Source organism: Sylvia atricapilla, chromosome 25 (genome assembly GCF_009819655.1).
Source record: "Sylvia atricapilla isolate bSylAtr1 chromosome 25, bSylAtr1.pri, whole genome shotgun sequence".
Taxonomy (NCBI): Eukaryota; Metazoa; Chordata; class Aves; order Passeriformes; family Sylviidae; genus Sylvia; species Sylvia atricapilla.
This window is the reverse complement of record NC_089164.1, coordinates 113427-133677: the sequence shown is the minus strand read 5'-3', so window position 1 is coordinate 133677 and position 20251 is coordinate 113427. Positions and strand designations below refer to the sequence as shown.

Here is a 20251-nt window from a genome sequence, read left to right as displayed (position 1 = left end):
CTGTAGCCATCCCAACTGCTAACCAAAGCCACCTCTTCCAGCTGAAAAGGAGCATCTCACCTTCTCAGTACATGTCCAGCTTCAAGAGGGTGCTAGAGCAACAAGTTGAGAGCCAGACCCTGCCACAGCCCCACTCACCCTCTCTCCAAAACTGACCCTAAATCTATGTGATCTGGCACATAGAAATCACACTTCTAAGAAAGAAGTTCAACGTTTGATGGGTAAATTGTAAAAAAACAAGTTTATTTGAAAAAACTCAGCCTCTTAACATGAATTCTGATCAACATTTACTAGAACTTGAGAGCCATTAACCTGCTCCACGTACGTTGAGATATTTTCCAACGCTAAAAATTAAAAAATAAATACGTACAAATTCTTTCCTCCCCCTTACGTGTCCTAGATGTGAGAGGTTCAGCATCCACCGCCTTAAGATCTCAGTTGAACAGAAGCAAGTAAAAGAGGTTTCTCTAACAGATAAAAGAGCAAAAGCAGAAAAAGTCTCAGGGATATACCACCTCCACCCACCTCACCACTCTGCCCAAGATCAGGCACCCAAAACACTTGGCTGGATGGGATACTCTGGGGGAAACCCACATCACGGGCAGGATGGGGCAGCACAGCCAACAGCAGCGTGAATGCCAGCACCAAAACCTGAGCCCATTTCACATCACCCAGCACTGGGCTGAGAAGAGGCACTACTGAGACAGAGTGGGGAGGCAGAGGGGACCTCAACACTCCCCACGGAAGGCTTGGGCAAGCAGGGCTGCCATGGCCCTGGAGGGGGTGACACTGCCCAACAAAAACTGCAGCCACCTTTCTTCAACCTAAATATCCCATGAGAGAACAGCTAAAAAACCCAGGGATTTTAAAGAACTACAGTAGCTAAACTGTTTTTGAAACATACCTAAAGACCACCTAAAGAGCCAGGAGGCACTGGGCACAGGGAATGAGAAGCACCTCACCCCATGCCTGCATCTCCCCCGCAGAGGGCCTGCAGTAAGAAGCGTGTGAAGCAGTATTCATCCAGGGCCGGCCCTGAAGCCCATCATGCTTCAACAAATCCAGTATCCTGCTTTTTATGGCTTTTTAACAACAAAACTCCCCAAAACACACACATATCCCCCCACCCCCCAACCCCAAGCAGAATACAGAGCTAAAGCAGAGTTTAGAGTTAAGGCTCCTTCAGATTCAGCTAGATATGGAGACTGTAAGGCACATATTAGTACATTCATGTTACTGTTAAAAAGCCAGACTGTAAAAGTCCCCCTGCCCCTGGACACACGAGGATACTGCATGTGTAGTCCTGTTACCTTTGTTTAACACAGATGGAAAAACAATTCAGAGCCTGTTTAAAAATGAACACCTGGTTTAAACACTTCTCACGGCCCCCCAGCGCCAGCAGAGCTCTGCCCCAGCCACCGCACCAGGGCAGCAGCGCTTCCCCGACACTCCGGGATTAAGACCGGTCCCTCACATGCGGCTCTCCTCCTCTTTGACACCATCCTCCACATTCTTCTTAGGTGAGGGGGCCACACCACTGTTTGCTGCTTTTTGCTTCCCAGCCTCATCAATGTTGGTCTCTTCCTCCTTTCCTTCTTTCTTCGCTTTCTCCTCTGCCTTCTGCTCCTTTGCCACCAGGCGATAGTTGATGCCCATTCCAATGAAGAGGTAGATCCCGGCGATGATCAGGACAACCCCGCAGGCCCAGTACGTGTACTTGTAGTCACCATACATGTCATTGAGCTTCCCTAGGAGACAAGAGAAGGGACAGTTTAGCAAGATGCCCCCAGAGCAGCTCCAGGTCACAGAGATGTTCCCCAGAGCAGCCCAAGCCAATCACTCTCATATTCAGGCAAGGACCTGTCCCATATTCTTTTATTCCTTGTTCCCCTACCCTGTGCCAGGGGTTCAGATCCCACTTCCTTGGCCATTCCTGACATGCTGCAGTGGTCAGAGGACCACTGCCCATGGCTCAAGGGAACCCACCACCATTCAGCAAGTCCAGGCAGGACAGCCAGAGTCAAAGAATCATAGAATTGTTAAGGTTGGGAAAGACCTTTAAGATCATCAAGTTCAATCACCAACCCAGCACCACCCCATTAAAACCATGTCCTCAAGCGAGTTCTCCAGACACAGCACACCCTACCTAGCATTGGGGGTCCCAGAAGCACAGGGCAGCACTCCACGATGGTCACCAGGCCAACAGCGCTGGAGAACCGCTGAGCTCCCACCAGGTCCATCAGGGTCTCAAACAGGATCGAGCTCAGCCAGCCAAAGGCAAAGCCAAAGAAGCCAGCATAAATGCAGAAGCCAGCATAAGTAGTGGACATGGGGACCAAGAGGTGGCAAACCCCATTGTAAATAATAGAGATGGCAAAGAAATACTGGATGCGGGGTCTGACCCACTTGGTGTTTGCCACCAGTCCCATGGAAGGTCTGGCCACCATGTCCACAAAGGCCAGTATGGAGAGCAGGAAGGCTGCAGAGTCACTAGCAATCTTCTTGCTCTTTGCGTAATTGCTGAGGAAGACCAAGGGAGCAAACAACCCAAAGAACATGATTACATTGCCTGACAGATAGAGCAGGAAGCCCCTGTGTGTGAATAGAGACAGATCCAAGAACTTGTTGATTGTCTGGAAGAATGAGCTCTTCTCTTTCTTGGCCTTTCCATCAATGAGGTCTGTGCTGGTATCACCATCATCCTTTTTCCCCGCCTTCCCAGCCTCCTGCTGCACTTCCTTATTGACCTCTTTCTTCAGCTGATCAGGCTTGGGACCTATGGGCCGCATCAGGGATCCAGCCACGCAGCAGTTCAGCAGGAGGCCACCCAGGATGAGGAAGCTGCCACGCCAGCCAAATATGCCAAAGAAGAGCTGGTTGACAGGTGCCAGGGTAGAGAGGAAGACGGGGCTGCCTGCCATTGCCAGCCCATTGGCCAGTGGACGCTTCTTGAAGAAGTACTTGCCGATCATGGTTAAGGCAGGATTCAGGTTGAAGGCAAGTCCAAGGCCTGCAGAAGAAAGATAAGGGGCTTAGGGCTTGGACACCCCCAGCAGCACAGGCAGAAGGGCTGGTGGGACACAGCTCCAATTCCAGCTTAGAATCATGGAATCATTTAGGTTGGAAAAGCCCTCTAAGATCATGGAGTCCAACCACTGCCCCAGCACTGTCAGGTCCACCACTGTCCCAGTTGTGATACCCACATGCTTTTTGAACACTTCCAGGGATGGTGATTCCACCAGTGCCGCAGACAATCCATTCCAACACTTGACCCACCCACTTCCCAGCTGCATGAGCAGAAGTCAGCCCCTGCTGCCAGCTAAAGAGCCACCCAGGCAGTTACAAGAACCAAAATTTACGCGAATTCAGACCTCAACTAATAATTACCAGGTCGAAGTTGCTCCTTTCATCGCCCCACTAGAGCAGAGCTATCACTTACCCCCTATGACCCCAACACAGAAGTAGAGTTCCTCCACTGTGTTGCAGAAGGAGGCTGCAATCAGCCCACAGCCGGAGAGGCAGCCGCCTGCAATCATGATGGGCCGGCTGCCGTACTTGTTCACCAGGATGCTGCTGATAGGACCTGGACAAACAAAGGAGATGCATCCAGAGAGGAGTTATTGTTGCATGCGAGACCAAACACACACACAAGCACACTGCAGCTTTACTGCCAGAGGATTCCAGCTTTCACACAGTGTTGCTTCTCCCAGCGAGGGAACTGGGGTAAGGAGAAAGGGCAGGAGGTTCAAAAGCAGCTGGAGATAAGAATCACAAAATGGTTTGGGTCAGAAAAGACCTTAAAGATCATCTTGTTCCAACTCCCTTGCCATGGGCAGGGACCATTTCAACTAGAACAGGTTGCTGCAAGGCCCATCCAACCCAGCCTTGAACATTTCCAGGGATGAGGCAGACAGAACTTCTCTAGGCTTCTCCGTGCCAGCGCCTCATCACCCTCAGGGAAGAATTTCTTCCTAAATATCTGATCTAAACCAACCATAACAGAGAGAATTGTTGAAGCACAGAAAGCTTTGACTTCCTGAGCAAGTTGCCTTCTGTGGGCTGAAATAAGAACTGCCTGGCCACCAGCTGCCCCCAGAGTCAGGGCTTTGGGACAGGCTGAAGCCACCTGCCCCATGCTGTGCTGTGGGCTCTGCCCTACTTGCAGCCACCCACTCACCATGAGCTGGGGTCTCAGCCACAAAGCACCTGCACCATCTCCTGTCAGAGGTTTCTGATCAAGACCAGACAAAGCTGTGAAGAAACACCTTCTCTGGGTGCAAGGTGAAGCTCCTGAAGGCTCGGGGAGAAGCAGCACTGACCCAGGAGAAGGGGTGGTGCTTCTGTTTTCACTGCTACCCCTAAGGCAGACAAGGTCCAATTGCCCTTTTAAGTGCTTCACTATCAGAAGCTTTAATCCAAAGCAAACAGTGATTAGAGACTGCCAAGCATGCTCTACAGACACTAAAATGTATTTAAATACACTGAATGAACATCCATTGAATATTAACAGACCTTGCTTTGCCATTAACAGACAGGGAGGTTGTCAACATGTTATTCATGGGTCCTCAAATAGTACTTGACCTTTTTGCCCAGTTTAAACAAAGCCCAGAGCAGGTTACAGAAGCCTTGGTGCTGCAGAGGCTGCCCCCAGCCCCACAGCATTCTGCTCTCTGCTACCAGAGCCTCCAACACAATGCCACCAGGATTGGGCCAGGGCCCGGGTCCTGTGAAGAGGCAGCAGCAGCACCTGGGAGCTGCCACATCACAAGTCTCACAGAGCACTCAGCACTTTGCAAAACCTGGACCTTGAACTCAGCAAACGTGATGCACCTAAACAGAGTCTGAAGGCAGCCACAGCCTTTCCTCTGGGAAGTCCACCTGGGAGCAGCAGGCTCCAAAGGGCAATAAGCAGGAAGTCACCCAGTTGGGCAGTGCCAGGCACTCTAGGGTCAACTTCCCCCATACCCCCTTTTTTTTTTTTTTTTTTAAAGGAAAAATCATTTACACCCACTCCTATTTTGTAGATTCACAGGAAGCATTTTTGACTAAACATTACCTGATCTAACTTGATTGCTCAGGCTGCCAAAAACATTTAAGTAATGGAATCTAATCCCAACACGGAGCTGACAAAAGGGCATTTGACACCATGACATCCATCCATCCTGATGGTGACTGCACAGGGCAGCTGTAGGGAAATGTGCTGCTTCCTCACACCTAGCCCTCCCCAGACAGGTGCTGCCCCAGCTCCACGAGATGCCATCAGGCCAGGATGTTCCTCCAGAGGATAAACTACTTTTTCTCCAAGCAAGCAGGTGTACTAAGAGACAGGGAAAATGGGATGCATGCTGGGGCTCCTCCAGTGCAATTCAGATTCTGTAAAGGCTCTGGTTTCAGGCAGAAATGAGTGGGGCAGTAGTCAGTCTCGTGCTTCAGCAGCTGGGGGATGAATCTTAGAAAATCCTGAGATGGAAGTGATCCTCAAGAATCAAGTCCAACTCCTGGCTCTGCACAGGACAACCTCAATAATCCCACCTACTGCCTGAGAGCATTGTCCAAAAGTGTTCCTCAAGCTCTAGCAGCCTTGGGGCTGTGACCACTGCTCTGGGAAGCCTGTCCAGTACCCGATCACCTTCTGGGGGGAAAAAAACACACCCAGGTAGATCTGAGGTACTTTCAGCATCCCTGCCACCAGCATGTGGGCAAGCGGTTCAAGACCAGCAGCTGCTGGAATTTAATGGCAACAGTTCAGTGGAAGCAGGAGAGACAGTATCACCATGGAGGGAGGGGGACATGGAACAACCACAACTCCAGTACCGGAGGAGGGAGTTCTTACTCCTGCTGCCAGGCAGCTCCAGACAGTGCCCCCAGAAGAACTAGCTCTGAGCTATTGGGAGAGGAGGAATGGCCCAGAATGGGTCTCATTAAGGCAGTTACACGGTTTACAAGCTTGTTACAACATTGGAGCAGGAAAATGTGCTGGTCGCTTCGCTAGCTGAGCGAGGACAAAGCAGAGCCTGTTCCCGCAAAGGAAAAGCCTCGTGCTCAGCCGGGAGCTGACGTCAGCTCCTTTGGATGCACAAATCCAACAAGGCTGCAGGCAACTTGCCAGCTGGGGACTGGCAGCAGGGACAAGCTCCCATTTGCCTCTGAAGTGGCCACAACAGCAGGCTCACAGTGTTTCTTCCAGCCCAGCACACCACTGTGTTTGCAGGCACATACAAGACCCCAGGATCTAAAGACCACAAACATGCCGCATGCTCCTCACCCATTAAAAACATGAATAAAGTACCCAGCTTGGGAATTAAAAACCTTCAAAAGACAGCTTCTGAAGGACAGGAGAGGGAAGGGAGCTGTTTTAGTTTAGGTGGGTTTGCCTTATCCTGCTCATGTCTCTGTACTTACAGTGCACACTGCCATCCTCAAAAAGCACAAGCTGCCTCTTGGCACCAGCAAGCAGTTAACACGTGGCACGAGGCTCCAGTGTACTCTAAGCCCAACTGTGCTGACGAGAAATTTGGGATAGTTCCCTAGATATACCCGCTATTCCCCAAATGGAAAAAAAAAACCACCTTAAAAAATCATTGTCTTAGCTGAAAGAATGTGCCCCTAAGAGCAGGGCTGCCACATGTGACACAGCAGCTCCCCGGCCTTCAGGAAGATGCTGAGAGCAGACACAGCATCTCCAGCCTTCTGTAACAGGGACAAGGGCAGAATTACACAAGTCATAATTCCCCGGAAAGATTTTACAGCTTTGCAGAGGACAGATTAACCCAGTTTTTGCATTCTGGGCATTAAATGGAACTTTTTGAACAACCTCCTTTAAGAAAACTCATTAAGGGAGGTTTTGCTCTCACATAAGGAGAGAATTCCAGGTCTCAGCAAAATTTTGGTTGTTGTCACTACAGTCAGGTGGGAATCACCAGCCCCAGCAGGACAGCAGCATCTTGTGCTGTGATGCAGGAGCACATGTACCACTGCCTCCAGCCCACTTACCTCCTGCGTACATAACAGCCAGCATGATGGAGGAAATCCAGGAGACTTTGCTGCTGGACGCATTGAAGATGACCTCAATCTCTTTGAAGAACACTGTGATAGATTTGGGGAAGGCATAGGAAAAGCCAATGGAGATGAAGGCTCCGATGACCACAGCCCATCCCCATCCTCCTTCAGGAGGAGTGTATCCTACAGGGCCTCCAATGGCTGGTGGCATCTTGAATCAAGTCGGCGATGACTCAGTCGGGGATCAAAGATCTGTAAACGACAAAGTGTTGCCTCAGCTGAAAGTAGAATCCCTGCTCCTGTCACACAACTGCACAGCTCAAGCTCGGTTTGCAAGGCTGGCACTGCACCAGTGCCCCCACCACCATGAGGAAAGCTGATCTGTGAGGTGAGAGCACCCCAGATCACCAGCACAGTGGGCCACCCCAAAGCACATGCTCAGTTTGCAGCTGGCCTTTAAGAGCCCCAGTCAGCACACATTTCTAAGTGACAAATTTAAGACATGACACCCTGACCCCTAAGCTGGAAAGGGCAGCCAGCGTCTGTGACAGCAGCCGGGGCTCATCTGCATAGCAGAGCTCTCACAGCACCTCCAGGAGCACAACCCCAGTACTGCAAAATCCCAAGGAGCCCCAAGCCACCTGGAGCAGGAGCTGCAAATCAAGCTTATTACTTGCAGACACACTGAGGGGAAGTAAATCCCCATGTATGAGCCAAACAGGACACCCCTGTTTCTCCTGAAAAAGGTCAGTTGGGTGTCACAGCACACGCTCCAGCCCTAAAGGTCAGGGGCTGTAGCTAAACTTAGCCTGAGCAGTGACTAAGGAAGGCATCTATATGCCACCAGGGAAGGGGGAGATGGATCCACACAGAGCAGTCCCAGCAGAGCCTGGTTCCCCTGCTGTTTGACCCTGGCAGAGCGCTTCCTGACCCAACTGCATCCAAATCCTCCTCCTTGATCAAAAAGCTACAGCAGATTTCACAATGCACCCAAGTATTAAAACAATTCACCTAAAAAGCTCAAAACCAGAAGCAACTAGAAAGCAAAATGAACAGGAAAATGTCATTCAGGCTTGCTGAAGTGTTGAATCCCCTTGGAGAGGTTGATTGGGAACAATCCAGAGGCTGTCAGGGCCAGGTTGCTCATGCATGGGCCCACACTGCAGCAGAACTAGATCACACGCCAGAGCTGCTGTTACTCCAAATGTAGGCTGGTCCAGGCAGCAGACAGCAGCACAAGGCATCACAGCAAGGAACCATAACAAGGGTAACTGCTCACAAACAAGGGTAACATGCAAAGCAACAGAAATTACTACCAGCCTCAGAACTCCTGTGTGCCTCCAGGGATTTCAGAAGGCATTTTCTGATGCACTGCAGCCCTTCCCAGCCTCACAGCCAGAGATACACCCACCCATATTAAGTGCATCAGCCAAGGGGCAACATTATGCTCCTTCACTAGAGCCTGCTCCTCGTTCCACAGCTCTCTGCTGCTCAGGTTCGCACTCGAGGAAAAAGCCACCTTCGAGCAGGAGAGCCTTTTCCAGAGCTCCTGAGGCCATACCAGGCAAAGTGACAACTTCAAAGCAGTGTGCTGCTGGCTCAGAGAGGTGCAGCCTCCTATTTATAGCTGTATCCGCCCCAGCTCACAGCGATTATCATCTCATCCACGGCTGCTGACATGCCAGCATCTACATGGCACAACCCTATAGGACACACTACAGGACTACAGGCTCCTGCCTTCTCACTCACTCCATGTCACTTGGTGCACTTCCAAGGCTGGGATCCCGGTGTCCTGGTTGAAGAACAGCTGGTGATCCAGAGTCATGGGGAGATCCTGCTCCTTCCTACCTGGCACTGGAGGTACTGGCAGCAGTTATCTGATACAGCACCAGGTTTGCCAGAGCCACCTGACACCTGGCCACAGTGATGCCTACCAGGTGATGCCCCAGACCCACACTGGGCAAGAGGAAGAAAAAGCACAGGAGGTCAGTTTCTGTAAGCTGCTAAGACTGGTTTACTGTGACCCAGACAATGATTTTTCACTGGCAGGGTATTTTCCTGCATCCTGGCCAGTGCAACACATGACCATCACGAGCAGCTCCAAGCCACCCGTCACTCCAACAAAGGAATCATTGACAAGACGCTGCCCCTGGCACGTCCGCAGCTGAACTATGCCCAGGAGCCAGAGCCCATTTCTTTCTGACTTCCTCTCTGGGACTCTCCAGGATGAGCCTGTATCTATAGTGTCTGGCTGCCAGCAGATCCCTGGACCAAAACACACCTGTGGGCAGCCACTGAGGAAACTGCCAGGCTCTACAGAAACTCCTGATGCAGTCTGGTCTCTATGAACACAGAGCAACCCACCCACCCACGGTAAGCACTGGGAATTCCCGAACATGCCCTCCCCACACAAGCTGCACACTGCAGTTTCTGCCATCTCTTGCTTTGAGTCACACTGAGCTTCCACAGTCTTCAGTGAATCCTAAAGCATCATTCAACCTCACTGATTTATCCAAAACATTTTTGAAAGCTGAAACTGCCAGGTGTTGGCTATAAAAGCTCCCAGCAATGAATATAATCTACTTGTGAGCACTAATTAAAACTACAGGCAATAAAAGCCATCCAAGGCAAAGGCTGAGGGGGTTCTGATGAAGTGTTAGGGATTTTTCCCTTTTGTTCCTGAGACATATAGACTAGTTTAATTCTTCCACTGCTCCCAAGGAGCTCAACTGCTCCAAAATGTCTGTGGCTTGGTTAATTTATTTTTTCTTCCCCTACAAGCAGCGTTTCTCCTCCTGCAGGTGCTGATAGTGTCATCTCTCTGTAAGATAAAAAGGCTTCTGGCAGGTGAGACATGACCTCTCTTGCATTGCTGAGGCACAATTAAAACCTTGAGCTGAACAAAGTTCTGAGACCAAAGATTCCCAAAGTCTGACGCCAGAGAGTTTACATGAGGACTTCTGCATGCCACAACACTTTTCCCTGACTCACTTTAAATCCTTATTAAGAAAGACCACTTTTATAAAGCTCATCCTTCAACTCCATTAGGCTTCTTGACAATTTACTCCTTGCCCTCACACAGAAATCGTTTCAAACAAGTGAGGAAAAAAAAATAAAGCACATGTTAGACAGCCAGCCCAAGCGGAAAGATTCCCTCCCTTTTGCAAAAAGGGGAAAAAAAAAAATCAACACCACAACCAACCAGAACACATAGTTATAGAATTCTCAGCTCTGTTCTGGAAGAACTGCAACATGTAAGACATGATTAGAAATCAAATTCACAGCTGCCTGGCAGCTAGCTACAGTTTGTCCTATTAGGAAATAAAATAACCATATTTGCAGTAATCAAGACTGATGAGACCAAGTAATGGCTGTGAGTATCAGAACTGCTCGCTATAAAAGTCCTGGATAACCTGCAAGAATGGGTAGCCTACAGCCACATTTCTCTGCACAGCAATAATGAGACCAGGAATTGAGGCAAATGAGGATGGTATCACCTCAAAACAGAACCTCCAGGAGACTAAACCCCTGCCATCTCCCAGGTTCCACCCACAAGAAGTTATCCTTTCTCCAATGGGACCTGGAACAGTATGATTTCAAGACTTATAGTTACATAATGCAGTAAATTGCTGCGCTTTTGAAAGCTCAGACTGGCAGGACTCCAGCACAGAAAGACAGAGGCTCACATTTATAAAGTGCTGCAAATGCCCCAAAGTATTTCTGGGGCAAAGCCTTTATGGAAGTGGCTCACACTGCTCCTTTTTGGGGTCAAAGGAAGAGGGACATTCCCCCATCCAAACAGAGGCCCTGCCCAGGCACAACACACCTTTGGCTCTTCTCACACATCCCTCCAGCTCAAGCCTTCCCTACACCATGAATACACTCAGTGGCACCCGCTGCCCTTTGAGCTCACAAAGCCTTTCCCCTCTGTGAGCACAGCTCTGAGTGCTTGGGAGCTGGAGCAGGGCAGGCAGGAGCCTCAACTCCTGCCCCCATGGAGCAGGACAGGCAGAGAGCCCCATATCTTTCTCCCACAACCCCTAATCAGCCTAGTGCTCACACAGGCTTGGGCTGCTGCCAGCAGAAGTTCAGCCAGCATCTTAGCAGGTGTGAAATCCATAGTGGCTCATTCCAGCCCTGCCGTCTTTGCTTCCTGCTTCTCCGGTGCTCCCCCAGCTTCTGAGATGGACATAGCATTGTCCAGAGCAGGATCTCCACAGCAAAAAGATGTCCAGGCTTGTCCCAGCTATCCAACAGCCATTTGGACTCCTCGTGCCTTCATCATCTGGACCCAGTCTTTGGCCTGGGAATGCAAACACTGAAAAACCTAAGCCAGGCAGGATGGGCACAAAGCTGCCTCTTGCCAGCAGCACAGATGGCACACCCCGAGGCAGCTCTTCCCTCAAGCCCCCAGCAGAAAGGGAGATGCTGTTCCCATCAGCCCAGCCCAAAGAATTAGCCACATCCACCCTCCCAGCACAACCTTCCAAGCCAGCTCACCACAAGAGGCTCAGCACAGGGCCATAAGCATCCGTGGGACATTTACCCAACATGGGGAGCTGGCAGACCCCCAACATCCCTTCTGACCCCTGAAACTAAACTGAGATCTTTTGCTGGGGAAATGAAGGGGCTGGCAATCACCAGTTGTTCATAGCAAATAATCTATAGCTTCAAATTTGGCCTTTTTCTGGCCTGAAGTAAGATGAAATAGGAATTGTCAGGAGTTGAGACACCACTTTCACCAATTTTAAGCGGGTTTAGAGCATTATGCACAGAGCTCTAATTCCAGCAGGCACCCACAGTCAGGGCTTAACCTGGCAGCACATGGTCTACGTGACTCCCCAGCGCTTCCAAGGGCTCTGCACCAGGACAATAGTCAATTGAGGCCCTGCTCAGCCCCAGCCTTTGCTGCCAGGGTGAGCCAAGGTCAGTAGCACAGGCAGGGCTCACTCAAGGCCAGCAGCCCGCACAGGCAAGCTCAAGGTTTTGGCCAGAAGCAGCCCAGCCCAGACAGTGCCTCTTCCCACCAGGGATGGCCAACACACTCCCAGACATGCCCTGGTCTGCCAGGCCGGTGAGCCAACACCAGCATGCAGACAGACAGACGCCATAGGGCACAGCTCCTCCAGCTCCCCCACTGGCAGCATGAGCCTCAGCCTGAAGAGGCACAGATCATCCTGCTCATTCCACCAGCCACAGACTTTTCCTGGATACTCACAATTGGTCTCTCTGGTGGACACAGCCCCTCAGCCCCAAAAACGCTCCCAGCATGGCACAGGGCACAAAAAGCTGCAAGCTGCTCTGCAAAGTGAGATTGGATAGATTGTTGGCAGCTTTGGGGGAATCCAGCCAACCAGAGAGATGAGCAGGTATTTGTGTCCACCAGAGAAGCACCCATTTGGGGCTGCTGTGCCTGGTTGGTAGCATCAGCAACACTCAGTAAGGACTAAGCATCTTCCTGATGTGAGAAAGCATGAAGTCAAGCTTAGCAAGCTACCAACAAGCCCAAGTGAGAAAGCCTGGCTTATTTTTACACCAGAGCCTGGCTGTGGTCATGGCTCTTCTAGAGCCCTCTAACCCAAAATCTTGCAGCCAGAGGGGTTTGCAGACCAGTCACAAGAATATCACGTGAAGCAAGTAGCTCTTGGATGTAATCTGGGCTCACATCAGCTTCAGCCCCCAGCACAGCATCTAGAGCCCCCTCTCTAACTGTGCCCCCACGCCTAGGGAAAGGGATTGTCACAGCACTAGCTGCCAGCCAATCCCTTGTCTCAGGAGGAGACATGGGGTGCTCAAGCTCCTGTACAGGGTTTCCCCAGGTCACACCCTGAGCACAAGTCATACTTTGCCAGGACACAGAGTTGATCCTCCCTGCACCAGCAGTGCTCAGGAACGCTCCCAGGACACCCTGTGCCCGCCCGGAAATCCTCAGAATGAGAAAAAAAATGTAGTATGGAATAGCATAGGCATTCTTTCATTAGAGACCCACAATGCCAGCCAGAGACAGCTCCGGGTGTCTCAGCAAAGCAGGGGGCTGCAAAATCACAAAAAGTCACAGCGTTTATCATCAAACAGAACTGGCTGGCCCTTCCCTCAGAGCAGGAGTCTGAATTTTGATCCCAGCCACTGCCACATAATTGCTACCTTCAAGCCCTCAAACCACAGATGAGTAAGCACCAGGATGGAGGTGAGACATACACACCAAGGACCCAAAAGTGCAAGGGTGGAGATGGGAGAGGAGGTCACACCAAGGACCCAGGAGTACATGGATGGAAGTGGGACACACACGGAGGGCCCAGCCCTGAAACCAGGACTAAGGCAGCCCTGGGATGGAGGCAGGACAGGAGGTCACACCGAGGGCCCAGCAGTACTCCGGTGATTGTGGTTTCAGAAATTAACTACAGTCCCACGTGAATTTTCCTTGGCTACTACTCTGGAATAACTACTCTGCAGCAGCTCTAAGGATACAGTGAGTCATACCGATACCACAGGTGAGAGGCTCCCACTTTCTTAAAGAGTCTGTTATAGGCTGATTCCAGAGGCAGAAATGGGAAAGCCAAAAAAAGTGCAACAACAGATTTGCACTACAGGGCTTAACGAGATACACCTCCCAAACCTATGTACAGCTTTTCAACTTCTCAAAGGAGATATAAAATGACAGCATGAAAGTCACTGGGTATTTTCCACCTTTGCTGCCAGATAAATCAGACCAGCTGTGCCAAATAGGAGTCAAGAGAAAGCACATGCAACCATTCACAACTTTTTCTAAGTAACACCTCCTGGAAGAGAAAAATGTTTCACACCTTCCCAAGGGTTACAGGGACAGTCACAGGCAACCCCACTACTTTTGGGCAGGGAGATTTGCCATACACTAGAGCAGAACTTGTTTGTAATTAGGAGGTCCATCACACCAGCGGTTCATCTAGGACCAAGAAAGTTCCTTCCCAACAAAGGCACTATCAGGTGTTTGGGAATTTTTTCTTTTTATGCCTAGCACACTCCAGCTGTTCCCTGCCTTGGTCCACTTCTCAGCACTGCTCCTTTCCTTCCAGACACAGCCAAGGAAATCTCAGTGCAAGGACACCCAGGAGAATCCAAGAGCACTAAATTACCTCACTTAGCATGAAAATGGGATGCCTGTGCACCACAAAAAGACATAGGGCTCCCAGAAAGGCACAAACCCAGAATCATTATACCTGCTTCCTTAAGATGCAACTAAGAAAACCCACCTTTTTCCTCAGAAGAAACTTAAAGCTTGAGAACATGAGTAACCATTATGCAAAAGCTCCACCCTTAAAGTGCAGGGTATGAGCACTCAGGCCATTTACCGTTTCAGGACACAAATCCCACCTCTCCTACTACAGATACAATTCACAATTTTCCTTCTGATATTCCTGTTCACGCTCATCCCCTTTGACTGATTCAACTTTCAAACCCTCCAGCATTGTTCACTTTCATGATGCACTTGTGCACCCTTCCACTGCAGGACTCCTGCCCGACCTGCAATACCCACCGTGGGTGAAGCATTCCAGCAGCATGTCTAGAGCACAGGCCCGCTGAGCATCTCACCCTGAGGCCAGCAAACACCTGCCAGAGGCCACCAGGCTTCAATCACAGCTGACCCCAGGACCAAAGGTGGTAGGTGCTGGCTCTAGGAGTGTTCTCACAGCCCCTTGCCACATAGCAAATATAAGCTACCACCAGGGAACTCCAGCAGCCCCTGCTTTCTCCTGCTGGTCACCACAATGCCTCACCGGTTGAGTGATTCACACACCGGAGGGTGGAATGCATGCCTCAAACACGTAAGGGGCCATCAAGACCTTACTACCATCTCCTCCCTGAGCAAGGCAGAAACAAGCAATAAAGGAGCCTTTCCTGGAGCCGGAGCACGGTTCTGCAGTCCATGCTGCACAGCCAGCAGAGGATCACGGTGCTGAAGGATTTGGGTGACTCAACCACCTGAGCAGCCTGGAATGCCCGAGGTCCAGCTCCGAGCACCTGCCAAGCGGAATCGCCTGAAGGCCGGGGCGAGCGGCATCCCGATGTAGTGCCCACCCAGGTGCTGAAGGCTGCAGGAGTGCTCCCCTTGGGGACGGGCGATACCCCCCGGCAGCCCAACACTGCAGGCCCACTCCCAGGACATGGTTCCTACGCTGCTTCCAGGCCCTCCCTTTATCAAGGGCCAAACACGCATAGTGATCACCTCTTCCCTGCACTCCAGCGTTTATCGAGCACCCTCAAATGGTGCGGAGATTGCCCCGCGCGGCCCACAAACACGCTGAGGGAGCGGCCTGAGGGGCCGGGCAGGGGGAACGAGGGGCTTGCCCCAACAGGGAACCCCCACCTCGGGGCAACTGGGCTACCTGGGCCTCCCGAGGCCACCATCATCCATCCTCACCGTTCGCCGGGAGGAGGCCGGGGAAACCCTGACCCCAGGGCGCTACTGCCGGTGAGAGAGGGACGAGGGCCGTCGGGGCAGGGTACTGTGGGATCCTCACCATGCGGCCATACCGGGGACAAAACGGTACAAACCAGAGCGGGAACAAAACACGGCTCCCCCCTGAGTTCGAGGGCGGGGGAGACCAAAGCGGCGGTTCCAACAGAGCCAGAAACGCCGGTGTGAAACCGACCGGCCACGCGACGGGCCGTGGGGGCGGGCCCACGGCCCGAGAACGGCCCAGGACCATCACTGGCTCCAGGACCTCCAAGCCGGGCCAGGAGCCGCCAGAATACGTGGGCCTCCCAGAACCGGTGGCCTGACCCCGAGGCCCCGTCCGTCCCTCCGTCCCTCCCTCGCTCGCTCGCTCGCTCGCTCGCCCCGTCGCGCCACGCGGGCTGCCCCAACCCTACCTGCGGGTGCCGCCGCTACCACCGAGTGCAGCCGCCCCCGCCGCTATAAGGGCGGAGGGGCGCGGGGGGCGGGAACGGGGCGTGCCCGGCCGAGCGCCGCCCCGCACGCGCCACGTGCGCCTGGCCGGGCCCCGCCGACCCCTGCCCGCCCCCACGAGCCCCGCGGCCGGCGGGCTGGGCCGTGCGCCCCGGCACGTACCGCCCCGGCACGGCCCGCCCTGGCCCCTCGGGCCCCCGGTGGCGGCGGGACGGGGATTGGGGCCGGGTGTGCCAGGAGGCCGGGCCGGATGACACTGCCCGGCGCAGCGGCAGCGCGGGATTTCCCTGAGCGTGTCCCGCGGAGTGACTCGGCGCAGGAGTTCCACACGCGGGGCAGGAGCAGGGGGTGCCCTTGCCCCTCACTGCCGGGCCCTCATATCTCCCGGGGGTCCTGGACACGGTCCCGAGAGTCCTTACCCCGTTCGTGGGGTTCGTGGCCCTGCTTTTGGGGATCCTGGCCCTGCTCCCGGGGGGCCCTGATCCCTCTCTCGGGAGTCCTGGCCCCATTCCTGGCAGAATGCTGTACAGAGTCTGTATTAAAACTCATCAGCACTTAAAAATCCATTAAATTTATAATCCATTGCCTGACGATTGTGCTTTTATGTTCCCCACAGCATTTCTTAGCGTTGCTAGCCCACACTGGCAGCTGTGTTCCCATGAAGATAAGGACGCACTGCCAGGAGGAGACATTTTTGGTGGATCACAGTTATTTCAGCGGGGCCTTTGTGCCCAGGGATGTGAAGGAACAGGATGCCTTCACCATTTCACTCACAGTTAGGTTCTGCAGGACAAACACCTCGGTGAGTGGGAGAGGCCCTTGCTGGTAGTGTGTTCTCATCCCAAGCAGAGCTCCTCAGCCTGTGGCAGCCATCCATCCCATGTCCTTCACTCCCCATATGTCCCAAGCCCTACACAAAGGGACTTACCTGGGAATGTTTTTCTCTGGCTGCTGTATCTCAAAGCCTAATGATGCTACTTGATTTCTGGGTTGCATGTCTAATGCTCTAATTTGTTTTACAGCCAAAAGAAGAGTGGTGTAGTTCAACTGTGAGTCAAGGAAGGGAAAGAAGGGGATAAACAGTGATGCTCTACAGATGAAGACAGAGCAGCTGTGAGGAGGTACAAGCACTTCCATATCAAAGGAACTACTGCTCCTCCATCAGAGCAAGCATGGTCATGGGTGTACTCTGAGCATGTTGAGGCACTGAATGGACCAGGTGCACTCAATAAAAGGCCAGGGACTACAACCAACTCTTTCACCCACTTCTGAGGTGAGACACCATAACCCAAAGAGTGAGTGGGTGGGAGGATCTCTTGATCCATCTGTTCCTGTGTGACTGAGCAGGGAGAGGCCTGTGCTCTGTTTTGCTTAGACAACAAGATAAATAACAATTCAAAGGGGCAATTTTGGATCAAACTCAAAGTGCCACTTGGCTCTGCTGGTAAGATCCTTCCTAGGCTCAAGTGCTCCGCTCCACAGGGGACGAGCAGTGGGAAGTGCTATGGTGGATCCCAGTCTTCTCAAAGGAAACTGGAAGTTTCCTTTGAGAAGATTCAGTACTGCTGGGATAAATGAAGCCAGAGAGCATGTTCTTCATCTGGCACTTATGTGCACTGCCCCAGTTGTGTGGGTTTTAGAGTAATGTGCAAAACAGGAGGCTGGAGATGGCAGAGCTCAAGTGAGCAGGGTGCTGCCAGAGCAGTGATGAGCTGGAGGGGCAAGTGGGAAGAAGCTCCAGGACATCTCTGGTGTTCCTGTTCTTGCTGCTCCTGCTGCTTCTTACTGAAAATGGGAAAGAGTCCTTTCTGCTCTGTACTGCTGCATTTTGGTCTCCTTTAAAAGACGGATTTAATATTAATCCTATTAGGAATTTTTTTTTCCTGTGAGGAAAACAGGATATTATTTCAGGATATTGGGCAACAAAGCTGTCCTTGAAAAGCAACACTAAGCAGCCTCGCAGTCCTGCTTCTGACTGCATTTGAACTTGACACTGATCAAGTTCAACATCCGGGATAGCCAAACCATTTCATTTCCAGAATGTGAGAGGAGTCTCAGCAGAGCAGTACAAATTCAGGTTTTCTGTGTTCCACTGTAAACATTAAGAACCTCTAGTAATCTCAAAACATAATCATTAGTTCTGATTTCTCTTGGAATTAATGTTTCTAGCAGATGTAGTAGTCTAGTCCTCATCTGTCATGAATACGCATGTCCTGCTTGATAAGAGAAGTAACAACATGAGCCCAAATCCAAGAATTATTGGAAATCTCTTGGGAAAGTCTGTTGTATTGAGATATCCATTCTAGTTTCCTGACTGGGCTTTGGAAAAGTGTTTTCTGAACTTTTGGATTGACATTTCACTTCAACTAAGCTTCCAGGTTCTGAGTTTACCCCGTGACAATGAAAGCAGAAGAGAAGGCACCAGATCATGGTCCTCACAGAATGTGCAAGTTCTTCTCCATGGATGATATAGGTATGACACTGTTCAGGGGTGTATTGGTGTAACGGCCTCTGTTAGAAAATAATCTGCCTTAGAAAGAAAGGGGCTGCTAAGATGTTCAAAATGGCCACTTACACTATGGAAGACCTCTGTGGTTGTGTTCATTTCTGTGCTTATTTAGGTCAACACTTTTTACCTGTCTGGGCTCCCACTGCTGCTCTGTTGCTGCCTGTGTCAGGCTTACAGACACGTCCCCCAGCAATGCAGACCAGCACTTAACAAGGTTGTGACTCCCAAAGGTCTCCCTTGGATCCTGACACTTGTGGCCATGTCAGAGGGACCTGTGTTTGCCAGCATGGAGACCCCAATACTTGTTACCTAGTGGCAGTGGAGATCTGCTGTTTGGGCATTGTGTGACCAGTGAGTGGTGAGACAGACAGTGATTTGGGTCCTGAGATGATGTAAGGCCAGCAGAAAGAGGATAATCTCCTGTAGTCTTTCTCAGAAGCCCTGACCAAAATGGATTGCCATCTCTCTGTGAGCTCCAGGGGAAAGGGAGTGAGGAGGATGGTGTGGGGTGGTAGTAGTCAGAGGCAAGTGGCAGCAAGTCAGCTGGTCTTGTTGTTCCAGATGGGAAGAGGGTAACTGTGCCCTGTAGAAAGCTTTGCCTGCTGCATTTGCTTTGACCTGTTTTTGCTGCCTCCCGCCTAAGAAAGAGAAAGCTGTGCTGGCTCCAGCTGCATCCTGGCAGCTGCGACTCCTGCTCTTTGCTGCCAGGTGAAGCATCCTCTCCTTGAAGGGCTTGCCTAGAAATAAGAGATCCTTGACCACATGGAGACCACATGGCAAAAGTTGAGATGTCACTATTGTTGTAATCCTCCCTTGTCCATTCCGCTGTGAATCTTCCTGATGCTCTGGGGTAAGAGCTCCCTGGTTCTGTTCAGTGGGCCCCTCATGCTGCTGCCTGCACAAGCATGTCACCTTTTGCCAAGGAACTGGCACAAGAAATAATATCTCTGTTCCTCCTGCCCCTCCATTCCTGGACCAGAGGAAAGTGAGGCTGTTAAATGTCTTTTTTCCAATACTAATTCAACACTCTGTGAGGACTCACTCATTAGGGTCTCTGCTCTCTCTTCAAGGAGTGTGTGGGCTGTTGTCCTTCCCTGATTGCTATCCCATATGTTCCCAGTGTAGTGACTTGTTCTTTCCACATTCTCCTTCCTTGTTTCCCAAGTGCTGGCTGCCTGACAAGCGTATCTTGGCAGCACCAGTTCTCACTCAAGCAGGTAACTCATCCTTTAGGGTCAGTAGCCAGTGCTGCCAGTGCCTCCATGCAGGCAGGGGAAGGGGCTGGTGTTTCCATGCAGGCATAAGGGGCTTGGTGAATGAATATCACCCCAGGGAGTGACAGCCCACTGGAATGGAGCATCACCATGAAGGAGACATGGAGGTGATGCTGCTGGATGAACACCCAACTGCATCCCAGCAACACTGTTGCTGTCTTCAAGCTGGGGTCACCCAAACCAGTCTGACCAGCACAAGATCCTGTTCTGCTACATACACCAGATGCTGGGATCATCTTTATCCTAAAGCTTTCTGGCAGAGCTGAGGACCCCTGAGGCAAGGGTACTGGGACAGGCCACAGCAGTGGGTGTACTTGCAGAATCCAGCTCTCCCATGGGATCTCCACTGTCTCAGAACATGCTGTTTTAATGACTCTATTCCTGTTCTTGGGGTGGGGAGGAAAAGGTGGGGGCTCATCAAATAATTTAACCATATCCTGCACCAAATAACTTCGTATGTCAATAACACTGGCTCACCTGCATTTCATTCTCCATTGTATCCCTTCCCAGAGAGGCTGTTTCCTCCTGGTTTCAGCCTGCCTTGCACGATCCGTGGCTGTCAAGAGGTTGGTGGCATTCCTA

At 51.5% G+C, this 20251-nt stretch overlaps 1 protein-coding gene across 1 annotated transcript; it reads right to left on the bottom strand.

Annotated features, from left to right (window-relative positions):
- Nucleotides 1-222: 222 nt before the first annotated feature.
- SLC16A1 (solute carrier family 16 member 1) lies at nucleotides 223-15888 on the bottom strand. The gene is made up of 5 exons (XM_066335924.1): nucleotides 15850-15888; nucleotides 6994-7251; nucleotides 3440-3583; nucleotides 2147-3010; nucleotides 223-1748 (listed from the first exon to the last, which is right to left on the bottom strand). The coding sequence occupies exons 2-5, from the start codon at nucleotides 7208-7210 to the stop codon at nucleotides 1471-1473; spliced, it is 1503 nt and encodes a 500-aa protein (XP_066192021.1). The 5' UTR covers nucleotides 7211-7251; nucleotides 15850-15888; the 3' UTR covers nucleotides 223-1470.
- Nucleotides 15889-20251: the final 4363 nt, after the last annotated feature.

Excerpts from the sequence above, each read along its gene's own strand:
- SLC16A1 (XM_066335924.1), bottom strand. The coding sequence starts at position 7,210 with ATGCCACCAGCCATTGGAGGCCCTGTAGGATACACTCCTCCTGAAGGA. Across the intron at positions 3,584-6,993 it reads GGCTGTTATGTACGCAGGAG|GTCCTATCAGCAGCATCCTG; the intron begins GTAAGTGGGCTG and ends TTGTTTGTCCAG. Across the intron at positions 3,011-3,439 it reads CTGTGTTGGGGTCATAGGGG|GCCTTGGACTTGCCTTCAAC; the intron begins GTAAGTGATAGC and ends TTTCTTCTGCAG.